Below are 12,469 nucleotides of genomic sequence, written 5' to 3'. Positions count from 1 at the left end.
CAAGTTTGGTTGCTCTCTCTAATGGGCCTTTGTAGCTGGCTAGTAGAGCTTTTTGTGATAATGAAAATGTTCTACATCAAGCATGTCAAACTCACGACCTGTGGGCCACATGCGGCCCACCACGAATGTTTTTTCAGACCAGCCAATGTAACGGTATGCAAGAAATGTTTTAATAAAAATTTTGTAACTTAATTTTTACAATATCCTGTTATATATAATCCTATATAATAAAAGGCTAATATGCAAATCGACCAAGCAGGGGAACAACTGGTCACTATGACATGCACTGACCACCAGGGGGCAGATGCTCAACGCAGGAGCTGCCCCCTGGTGGTCAGTGCGCTCCCAGGGGGAGAGCCGCTCACCCAGAAGCCTCGGCAGCACTAGAGAATTAAACTCCCTGGTCACTTGCGGGAGTGTCATTCTTGCGATATCTTCAGAAAATGAATATTCTAAGATGTGCACGGGAGGATGGGATGTGGAAGCAGGTTTTATTTGCGTGGAGTCACTTTTCTTGGGCTCCAAAGCCCCCTGCCCCTCAAGCCAGTCCTGGCAAAGGTGCAGCTGAGGCCTCAGCAGGGCCAGAAGCAGGGCCAGTGTGCAGAGGTTCTGCACCATGTTGCAGCTGGGTGGGTGTGCTTCAGGGTCCAAGCTAATGAAAGCCTGTTAGTTCATGTGTGCTCCATGCGGGCACAGGGAAGCGCATTCCCCTGTAGCAGGAGTCCGAAGCACTCGTGTGTGTGTGTGTGTGTGTGTGTGTGTGTGTGTGTGTGTGTGTGTGTGAGAGAGAGAGCGAGAGAGAGAGAGAGAGAGAGAGAGAGAGAGAGAGAGAGCGCTGAACTTTCGTTGTTTGGACGTTTAAATATTTAGGTTTCCTGAGCTGGAGTGACCATGCCCATTCTGGCCACTGGCTTGACTTCAGGTGTGATTGATGGGAAAGCACCGTCCCACATCACTCAGACCTCAGTGGGCATGTGTCCCTTCCTCCCTCCGGTCCCTTCCCCCCTCGGTCAGCAGGGAACAGCCTTGACATGTTAAATTCAGCTTTTTGGCGAAGCTGTATAACTGGCATGCCTCTATTACCTCGCTTTCCCCTTTACTCACTTCCTGTTAAACAATAACCAGGTTATTGCAATGGCATCAGAAAACGGAATTTTAAATTGTATTTAATTTTAATCAATTTAAATGTAAACGGCCATGTGTGGCTTAGTGGCTAGGGCAGTGGTAGGCAAACTACGGCCCCTTGAGTGTGGCTCTTCCACAAAATACCACGTGCGGGCACGCACGTACAGTGCGATTGAAACTTGATGGCCACACTCAAGGGGCCAAAGAGCTGCATGTGGCTCGCGAGCCGCAGTTTGCCGACCACTGGGCTAGGGTATTGGATAGACCAGAGGTGGGCAAACTTTTTGACTCGAGGGCCACAGTGGGTTCTTAAACTGGACCGGAGGGCCGGAACAAAAGCATGGATGGAGTGTTTGTGTGAACTAATATAAATTCAAAGTAAACATCATTACATAAAAGGGTACGGTCTTTTTTTTTTTTAGTTTTATTCATTTCAAACGGCCGTAGTTTGCCCACGGCTGGGATAGACCATTTTATTTTAGGAGTTTTATTTTTTAATTACATAGGGAAAGCCTTATACATGCACATGGTAGTGATCCAAAAGGAACAAAAGGGTATCAGTGAAAAGTCCCTCTTATCTCTGCCCTTTGCCCCTCATTTCCCTTTCCAGTGCCAGCCATGATGACAGTTTCTCGTGTATCTATCCAAAAACGTTTCACACATATACAAGCATATGTATGTACTTCTTTTTCTCTCTTGCTTAATGCAAGAGGTGTTATTCCATCCACTCTCTTCTGTTCCTTGCTTTTTTAGTTAACAATGTACTTTGGAGGTTATTACTAATAGAGACAAATAGACTGCCTCATTGTTTTAATGGCTTACATTTAATTTTACTTGTATTTAATGGCTATTCATTAAACTTCTTTTTCAAAGTTATGCCGTCATTTACGTAATAGGTTTCCTATAAGTGGACATTTGAATTATTTCCAATCTTTTGCCATAATAAGTAATACTGTAACAAATAATATTGCAAAAACATGTTTTCAGACATGTTCAGTTAGTTATAAACATAAATTCTTAGAAGTGAGATTGTTAGCTCAAGTGTATGGGCATATAAGAGTGCTGCAGATTTTGCCAAATTGCCATCTATAGAGTTGTTGGTAGAAATGTAAATTGGTACATTGTATGAGAGCCTCTGTTTCCCCACAGCCTCAGCAATATAGTCTATTATTAAACTTTTTGTTCTTTGCCAGTGTGATAAATAAACATTACCATTACCTTATAGATTTAATTTGCATATCTCTTAAAATATGTTTTTATTTTATTTATTTTTTTTGAGACAAAGGGAGAGGAAGAGAGATAGAAACACTGATGAGAGAGAAACATCGATCAGCTGAGGATCAAGCCTGAAACCTGACCATGTGCCCTGACTGGGAATCGAACCAGGGTCCTTTCAGTTCATGGGTCAGTGCTCAACCACTGAACCACACCAGCTCGGCACATGTCTCTTATTTTAAATGTGATTGAGCATCTTTTTTATATTTGTAAGAGTCATTTGTATTACTTCCTGGTAAATTATTCAGATCATTTGCCTATTTTTCTGTTAGATTTTATTGATATTTATATTGATGTGTAGGAGCCCTTTGTACATTAAGGAAATTACTCTGTTGCATCTAATATGTATCAACAAAAATTAACTTCTTTCCATGTGGCCATTTAAGAACATTTTTATGCCCTGGCAGGGCGGCTCAGTTGGTTGGAGCATTGTCCCAAACACCAAAAGGATGCGGGTTCCATCCCAGGTCAGGGTACATTCCCAGGTTGTGGTTCGATCCCCAGTTGGAGTGCATACAGGAGGCAACCAATTGATGTTTCTCACATCAATGTTTCTCTTTCTCTCAACTTCCTCTCTCTCTGAAATCAATAAACGTATCCTGGGGTAAGGATGAATGAATGAATGAATGAATGAATGAATGAATGAATGAATAGCATTGTTATGCCCTGGCCGGATAGGTCCGTTGGCTAGACTCACTGGTGGTCTATCAGGTCCGAAAGGTTGGCAACCAGTGGGCTAGCGGATCTTCCTGATAGGTGTAGGTTTTGGGCTGGATCCCTGTTGGGGGCATGCAGGAGGCAGCCTATCAATGTTTTGCTCTCACATTGATGTTTCTCTCTCCCTCTCCCTTCCTCTCTCTATAAAGATCAATAAAAATAAAAAGAATCAACCAATGAATGCATAAGTAGAAGAAATTGTTTCTCTCTGCGTGTGTGTATGCATCCCTTCCTCTCTAAAAACAATTAATTTAAAAAAATGTTTATGATGTCAACTTACTCATCTTTTTGTTATGGCCTCTGGTTGTATATTTTACTTAGAAAGACTTTGCCCATGAAGATACTTTAAAAGAGTTCTCATGTCTTCCCTGAGAAATTTATCGTTTTATTTCTTTATGTGTAACTCTTTGATCCTCTTGGTGGTGGCAGGAGGAACAGCCCTGGGTGTTAGACCAGCCTGCTTGAGTTCTGGCTAGGAAGAATCAGAGCCAAGACTCCAACGATAAGAGAACATGTATTTAGAAAATTTCAGAGGAAAGAAGTGAGTGGTAAAAGAAACGGGTCAGTGGTTACAGAGGCAGAAGGGAGCTTGGGAGTGAGGGAGGTAGTGGTAAGGGGGTGGGGATAGGTTCGGGCACGGGTCCTCCATCCTAAACGCTTTTAATGGCGAAGATCTTAGGGGAGGACCCAGGTTAGAATCCAATAGAATATTCATCAGCTTCCAGGTGTCATGGTCTCCACTAATGGGTCAGAGCCAGGGCAGGGGGTCAGTATTCAGTGCAGCGGGTCCTGAGGTCAGCCATGGTGTCGCTTGTCTGGTTTTGCTGCTTCTCTGGGCCTGGAGCTAAAACACAACTGAGGCCTGGATGTCATGCAGAGGGAGGAAAGGTCAGGGGGTCTACACCACATCAGGATGCACGGGGAGGAAAGGTCGCTTGGGGACGAGTCCCACCCTACAGATTGTCCATGGCTAGGTGGTTGCTAGGCACTTGGGGCTTCCCACCCCGGTGACTTTCTGTCCCTGGCCCTTTGTCCTCACCCTGCTCATGTCTGTCTAACTGCCCACCATATTCTGAAATAATTCGGGGTTTGTGCATTGGCCCTCCCTTGCCCTTCCCTCCGTCCTCCTACTGCAGTGCCCTTCCCAGCACCCGTGCTCTGTCTAGCCCTGAATCGAAGCTAGTTACTCTAGGACAGTGGTTCTCAACCTTCCTAATGCCGCCACCCTTTAATACAGTTCCTCATGTTGTGGTGACCCCCAATTTCATTGTTACAAATTGAACATAATTGAAGCATAGTGATTAATCACAAAAACAATATGTAATTATATATGTGTTTTCTGATGATCTTAGGTGACCCCTGTGAAAGGGTCGTTCGACCCCCAAAGGGGTCGCGACCCCCCACAGGTTGAGAGCCGCTGCTCTAGTAGAAATAGTATTCCCATGTGCACGGTGTTGCCACCTTCCTCTCATTTCTTTCCGAGGACAGCTTTTAGGTTAACCCTGTTCCCCGATGGAGAAGGAGAGTTTTAGTTTTTATTGGAGGGTCTCAGTTAAGTTGATCCTCCAGTAGACAACCAGGTTCCTCCTCTCACTCCCATGCTTCTCTTCTCACCTCAGCTGGTCTTTGACCTCCTTCTTGCCCTCCCGGGACCTGGCACGCCCTGCCCTTTGTGCGGGTTGCTCAACCGGGGGAGGCGACTTGGACAGAGGGGGAGGCGACTTGGACAGAGGGGGAGGCGACTTGGACAGAGGCGACTATAAAGCCACCGGGCATTTGTGCTTGGCCTGTGCCTCGAGGAGAGCTCGGCGCCTCCTGAAAAGCCAGCAGTTTTGCTGGCTGTTATCACTTAGTTCATATTTCCTAACGCTTCCTTGCTTTCGCTTTTTGTAATTTCAGAATCTCATTTTCATCTTCTACCAGAGCCAGCAGCCGTTGGGAAAGAAGACTGTGCTCCTTGAACAGTGAGTATGGCTTTTTTAAACCATAGATTAAAAGCGGGGGGGGGGGGGGGGGGGCAGTTAGTGAGGAGCCTGGGACTCCTCTGTAAGCTCCCCGGAAACCACCCTCTGGTGAGTGATTTCAGAAGGACTGGCGGAAAGGGTGTGGATCCCTGAAGGTTTTCAGAGCTCAGATATGCACCCAGAACCTCCTACAAGCAGTTCACAGAGACTTTGCCAGGAGGAGGGCTCTGACTTGGAAGGGAGGCTGAAGTCCTGGGCCTATGGGGACCAGGATGTTTACCTGGGCAGCGTGACGCTGGATTCAGCCACAAAGGCAGAGAGGAGTTCATCGGGCAGCCAGGACGTGAGTGTACTTGTGAAGGGGACACGCGAGGCAAGACAATGTGGGGCTGTGCGGGGCTTGCAGGCTGATCCCTGGAGGGAGCTGCGAGGTGCCTCTGGCAGAGCTGGGCTGTGAGAGAACACCCGGGACAGGAATGGGAGCCACAAGTGAGGACCTGGGCCCGCCTTGTGGCTGAGGGAGCCGCGTGTGGTCTGTCTGACTCACACTGGCGGGGATTTTCCCTCCCACCCAACATTCCTCGTGAATGGGGAACCCAGGGAGCATAAGGAATGGGTTGTAAGAGGCTTTCAGGAGTGGAGAGCCCTAAGCAGTGCTGGTCCGCAGGGTGGCTTCTGTTCACATGTGGCTCTCAAGCCCATAAAATGGGATGGTGTGGCTGAGGAACTGAACTTTGAGTTGTATTTAATTCACTTCAGTGTAAATAGTCGCACATTAAACAGCGCAAGGTTTTTTACACAACACTTGCAGCCTTTATTGATAGGGTACAGCCACTATGCCAAAATTCAGCCGTCAATATACAACCTCCGTCTCCATCTACATTAATGAGAATATATTTTACTTTAACTGGGACCCAGAGGCAAAGCGCCAAAAATTAAATCAGTATAACCTTAAAGTCTTTTTTTAAAAAATTGATTTTATGGAGAGAGGAAGGGAGAGGGATAGAGAGATAGAAACATCAAAGAGAGAGAAACATCTATCGGCTGCCTCCTGCACACCCCCAACTGTTGATCATTAGTGATAGTTTTGAGGAATAAGAAACTAGTTTCAGAAACCAGGGTTGGGTAAATGCAATGGCACTTAATAGCTGGATATTATACTCAGATTTCAAGAAGGTAGTAGCTCCCTAACAGCGGTAACACGCCAGACACATGAAAACCCAAAAAGAAGCAAAAGCAAAAGCTCGAGGGGGCCCCTCGGGAGAATGGGCTGGGAGACCCGCCTGTCCCTTCATCTGAACCCAAGAAAGAGGAGGCACTGGTTGGTAGGGACCTTGAGGAGACAGCTGGCAGGGGAAGTCTTCCCAGAGGGAGACATCATTCCCCAAAGAGGAACCAGTCCGTGACCCTGAAGAGGCAGGAACTAGGAGTGTCCCCAAGAAAAAGCGGAAATGCTCTTTGAAAGGGGAGCCGCTCAGCTGTGGGCCTGAAGAGGCTGCTGTAGCAAGAGCAGCGGCCTCCAAGGAACAGAAAAGACTCCAAAAGTTATCCCAGGAAGAGTAGAGTGTACAGCACCCTGGTGACATAGAACCGCCCGCTGACCCATCTGCTACATCCTACAAGAACAAATTCACAAGAAAAAAAAATAGTAAGAGGGAGAAGGAGAAGAATGATGTCGTGTTTATCTAGTGGAAAGCAGCGTGGAAAGAATTTTCATATTGCAGAATCAAAGGAAAAAATTATAAGCAGCACTGGATAGTTTTAAAAAGCCACCAGCAGGAATAAGGCCATCAGGTCATTGGTTACTTGCTTTTAAAGCAGTTCTAGAGGAATGTGAAGCATGGTGATGGGGACACAGACCTTGGTGCCTTGTGCATAATGCATGCAAAATAAGTATCTGCTTGCAGCCAGCTCAGAGAGGGGGCAAAGGTGGCATGAGCCAGGGACGCCTGCGGGGTTGGGTTGAAATGCAGGGCATGCCATTTACCTGCAGGATGACCGTGGGGGCACCTGTCAGCTTCTATAAGACGGGAGAAAAGCTTCCTACCTTATAATGTGGGGAGGGATGGAGTAAGAGGATGTGTATGTGAACTGCCTGCACTGGGTCTGGCATACAGTAGTTAACAGATGAAGGTCATCGCTCTTGTATCTTTGAAAGTGTTTATATTCTGTTTATTCTTGGAATTTTGCTTTGTACCCTAAGATTAAGGCATTGGAACTCGGGTTCCCCAGGCTCTAAAATCTGAGAACATGAAAAGACATTTGTGACATATTATGCCCTACCGCTCACCCCAGACTAAACTTGGGAGCATGAGATGCCCATATCCTCTACCCAAGGAACCTTTGTCCCTGTGTTCAGAGATAAAGGCCTGGAGTGCACAGCCTGGCTATTAACAGGAGGAGGCCGGAGTAGGCTCCAGCCTGCGATGTGAGCGTGTGTTACTCTCCCGGGTGCCATGATGGCCAGCTGGTTTTCCTGACATCAGCTGGCTTTACATAGTGCTGCAAGGCCACCAAACGCATTGTCTTTAACATTGAAGTGCCTCACTTCACACAGCAGATCTGCAAAGTGAGTGCATTTTTCATTTTCAATCTATTCAGGCAATGAGCATTATCAAGCAGCAGATACTTGCCAGGTACTGTTTTATGTTCTGGGATACAAGATTCTTGTTGGGGCAAGCCAAATCTTACTCTTTAATTGCTGGCATGATTTTGGACAAGTTTCAAAAGTCACCAGAGTAGGAAAAGACAAAAGCGATGATTGGATGGAAATTCTCATGTAGTAGACCGATGACTTAAGTTTGCTGGAAAAGTGTACACGTATATTTTTTCATTCCTTTAAGGTCCTCTGTCCTCTGTAACTTAATTTTTAATAATTGCTATAGACATTTTTAAACCTATAGAAAAGTTGAAGGTTACCACGTAACCTTCACCTGGATTCACCATTGGTTAACATTTCAGCATATTTGCTTTATTTCTCTCCCCACCGACATGCACACACATTATATATTTTTCTCCTCAACTTTTTTTTAAATTTTTTTTTTTTACAGAGAGGAAGGGAGAGGGATAGAGAGTTAGAAACATCGATGAGAGAGAAACATCGATCAGTTGCCTCTTGCACACCCCCTACTGGGGATGTGCCCACAACCAAGGTACATGCCCTTGACTGGAATCGAACCTGGGACCCTTCAGTCCGCAAGCTCTATCTATCCACTGAGCCAAACCGGTCAGGGCTTTCTCTTCAACTTTTAAGAGCGAGTCGTAGATAGCACTATGCTTGTCCCCTTCATACTTCAGCATACATCGCCTAAGAACAAGGACGTTCTCCTACGTGCAAAGATAACCGCAGTTTCACCTCACACTCCAGAACTGTGTCACCAACACAATAATATTACCTACTATTCAGTCCTTACTTAGATGTCCCCGGTAGTCCTAAGCGTTTTCTTTACAGCTTAAAATACAATTCGGATGCTCTCAGGGATCCTTCATTACAGGTACAGGTCATGCCTGTTGAGTTTTTTTAAGCCATTACCTGCCTTTGCTTCCTCCTCATCCTTGTCCTCATTCTGGGTCCTTCACTTCTCTTTTCCCCTCTGCCTCTTCCCCCTTCTCTCGCGACAGAGTTTCACTCCCGTCACTCTCTCAGCCCCGCAGGCACCAGCCAGCCTCGAAGAGCAGGATGGACCTTGATGTGGTCAACATGTTCCTGATCGCGGGTGGGACGCTGGCCATCCCCATCCTGGCATTTGTGGCCTCCTTTCTCCTGTGGCCTTCGGCGCTGATAAAAATCTATTACTGGTGAGTTAACTCTGTGATTGAAGTCTTCAGGGGAACCAAAATAGTGCCATCTTCTCTGCTGGTCCTTTTGGTGGTTCAGCGTTGTACCATGACATATTTCAAGCATATAGAAAAGCTGAAGGATGTCCTGCTTTGAATGTTGGGAGTGCTCCGGAATGATTGGTAACTTCTTTCGGGCTTCTGATGGCATCTCTGCCCAGGAGGCCACCCTCACTCCCAAAGTCACCGATTCTTTAAGCAAGGATTGTGTGCATTGGTGGGGATCCCGATGGCAGGTTCTTGGTCCTTGGGTTCTCATCCAGTGGTTTCTGACAGGTGCGGTGATGTGCACTGATAAATGAATTAGGAAGAGCAGGACCTGGAGAAGGCATGTGGGTGGGACAGAATGGCTTCAGATTTGTGCTAGAAGTGTTCATTCCTAAAGTGGCAGAAAGAAAAAGACGTTTCCAATCATGTCATTCTCGTACCACCTTCGTGGTTGCTTGCCCTATCGGCACACCATCGCCTCTGCCTTGACATTTTCTTTAAAGTAAGTCACTTTTGTAGGTTAAATCAGTTTATTTTAAGAGCAATACCAGTATAAATATCACCCTCTTAAGTGGAAAGCTTGCCATCCAAAGTCAATTAATATAAGACAGTAAAAATAAGCAGAATACCATTCAACACGGCTGGCCTACAGACTGCTGCCCACTGAAGGCGGGGCCTCCTTTCTCTCTGGTGAAAGTCTCAGCGGGTGTGAAAGACCCGCAGCCCCAGCAGAGCCGTTCTCCTCCAGGGAATCAGAAGCTCCACTGTTGAGAAGGGAGTAGCTTCCTCGCGATGTGCTTCAGGGACTTTCCAAGCCACAGTCCATTTACCAAATGAAAGCACCCTTCCCACCGCATGGTATGCGTCCCCTGGTGAAGGAAATACCGAGATAGGCCAGGTTCCTCCCGGTGCCATCGGGAAGTGCCCTGAGATTTCACCGGGGCTTCTGGGAGTTAGAACTGCCTTCTGTGCACACAGAGAGGAGTGCAGGGGTTGGCGTGTGCCCTGTGTCTGCCCTCCTTTCTGGCTCCCTTTTGTTTCATTGGAGTGTGGAATTTTCCACCTGCCAGCCAGGCTCTGACCCTTGAAAAGAAGCTGCTGACCATTGAAAAGAAGCTGCTTGAACAGGAGGGAGCTTTTTTATTTTATTTTATTTTTTACTCCCTCACTCTTGGGAGGTGGTGACCCTTTCAGAGGCTCACCCAGGACCCACCTCTGTGCTGACGAAGCTGAGACGCCAGCTGTTGAAATGCCATCGTCCTTGCAGCCCTAGCAGCAGGCGTGCTTTGGGCCCAGGATCCCGTGTAGCCTGACATGGAGAGGCCAGAGCGTGTGCCCCACGTGTCCCGCAGAGGCTCCGTGGACTCCACACACAAATGCTATTTTTCTTAAATCAAATTGAAATGGAAAATATAATTTGGTGCTGTGGCCCGTCACCATGGCTACGGCTGCAAGCAGAGGTGTGGTTACAGGAAGGCTAATTCCCCGCACCCGTGCGAAGCCAGCTCTGTGCCACACCATCCGCAGCCCCCAGGTTCCTTGGGTCGCCGGGAGGGCCTTATAGAGTCAGATGCCCTCTGTTGTGGCCACGGCACCTCCGGTGGTGGCTCTGGTAGCTCACGGCGAAGCATTCGGTGCCGCCTGCGGGAGCAGTCACAGCCCACGTCCCTGTGGAAACGAGTGGCCACGCTCCGGGCACACTTACAATTTGTGCATTTTTCTGTATGACTTGTACTTCAAGTAAAAGTGTCTCTAAAAAATAACAATGACGGATGTGGAGAAATTGGACCCCTCATATACTCTTAGTAGGAATGCAAAGTGGAGCAGCCGCTTTGGAAAAGTCTGGTGGGGCTTCAAAAGATTTTTTTGTTGTTGTTGATTTTTGTTCCCTTTTTTTTTTTTTTAAGCTACTAAATGGCCCTGCAATTCCACTCCTAGGTATTTACTCAAGAGATCTGAAAGCATGTCCACACAAAAGCTTGTGAATGTTCATGGTGGCATTATTCACAGTAGCCAAAAGGTAGAAACAACCCATGTCCATCAACTGATGAATGGATAAATAAATGTGGCATGTCCATAGAATGGAGTATTATTTCACCTTAAAAAGGAATAAAGTACTGACACATTCTATACTGTGGCTAATTTGAAAACATTACACTAAGTGAAGTAAGCCAGGCATAAAATGACAAAGACTATATGATTCTACTTATATGAGTGAGGTACCTAGACTGGGCAGACTCAGACACAGAAAGTAGAATAGAGATTACCAGGGGCTCAGGGACAGAAAGGAATGTGGAGTTTTTAAATTTTTTTTATATATATATTTTTACTGATTTCAAAGAGAGAGGGAGAGAGAGATAGAAACATCAATGATGAGAGAGAATCATCTATTGGCTGCCTTCTGCACACCCCACACTGGGGATTGAGCCCACAACCCACGCATGTGCCCTTGACCAGAATTGAACCTGGGACCCTTCAGTCCACAGGCCAATGCTCTATCCACTGAGCCAAACCGGCCAGGGCAGGAATGTGGAGTTTTTGTTTAAAGCAGCGGTTCTCAACCTGTGGGTCACGACCCCTTTGGGGGTCAAACAACCCTTTCACAGGGGTCGCCTAAGACCATCGGAAAACACATACATAATTACATATTGTTTTTGTGATTAATCACTATGCTTTAATTATGTTCAATTTGTAACAATGAAATTGGGGGTCACCACAACATGAGGAACTGTATTAAAGGGTGGCGGCATTAGGAAGGTTCAGAACCACTGGTTTAAAGGATATAGAATTCCTCTTTGGGATGACAGGAAATTCTGTAAATGGATAGTTATGATGGTTGATGTACAATATTGTGCATGTCCTTAATGCATTGAATTGTACACTTAAAATGGTTAGGATGGTAAATTGTATGTTATCTATATTTTACCACAGTAATAAAAAAAGAAATATACTGTAGAAGTACTTGTCTTCAGAGGATCTTGTAAACTAGAGAAGGCAGCACTCGTGAAATAAAGGTCTGGACCCTGGGCGCCTTTCTCAAAGAAGGAACCCCATGGAGGCTGCTTTTGTAGGGCTTCAGTGACGTCTGTCCCTGAAACAGGAGCAGTTCGGCTTTTGTACCAAGATTGTTCATCTGGAAAAGATCTTGTTCCTGAGACATTTGTTTATTCCAGTGTAATTCTTCCCTTTGTTTCTGTCCTGTACGCTTGCAGTTATTTTTTAAAATATATTTTTATTGATTTCAGAGAGGAAAAAAGTGGGAGAGAGAGAGAGAGAAACATCAGTGATTGATTGGCTGCCTCCTGCACACCCCACACTGGGGATCGAGCCCGCAACCCGGGCATGTGCCCTGACCAGGAATCGACCCTGACCTCCTGGTTCATAGGTCGATGCTCAACCACTGAGCCACACCAGCCAGGCCACTTGCAGTTATTTCTACGTTCTGCCTTTGTAAAATTTATCATTTAGAGGTAATTTATTCTCTGTTATCCTTAAACCAAAGAAAGTTGGATTTGTTTGTTTGTTTTCCTTTCATAATTTTTAACTGACCTGGTAGCTTAAGG

General features: G+C 46.1%; 1 protein-coding gene across 11 annotated transcripts in view; it reads left to right on the top strand.

The window, feature by feature from the left end:
* Positions 1 to 12,469, top strand: part of LOC118667941 (ribonuclease P protein subunit p14) — a 68,811-nt gene that overhangs the window by 17,142 nt on the left and 39,200 nt on the right. For 5 of the 11 annotated variants that reach the window (XM_036331763.1, XM_036331761.1, XM_036331762.1 and 2 more), the window contains exons 2-3: positions 5,017 to 5,081; positions 8,728 to 8,879. In XM_036331763.1, coding sequence (XP_036187656.1) covers positions 8,761 to 8,879 — 119 coding nt within the window. In that variant the 5' untranslated portion in view covers positions 5,017 to 5,081; positions 8,728 to 8,760. Of the gene's footprint in view, positions 1 to 5,016; positions 5,082 to 5,282; positions 5,425 to 8,702; positions 8,880 to 12,469 lie in introns of those variants that run through there. The other 6 variants (XM_036331766.1, XM_036331768.1, XM_036331767.1 and 3 more) reach the window with 4 other exon arrangements.

Source organism: Myotis myotis, unplaced genomic scaffold, assembly GCF_014108235.1.
Source record: "Myotis myotis isolate mMyoMyo1 unplaced genomic scaffold, mMyoMyo1.p scaffold_m19_p_13, whole genome shotgun sequence".
Lineage (NCBI taxonomy): Eukaryota > Metazoa > Chordata > Mammalia > Chiroptera > Vespertilionidae > Myotis > Myotis myotis.
This window is presented reverse-complemented; position numbering and strand designations above follow the sequence as displayed.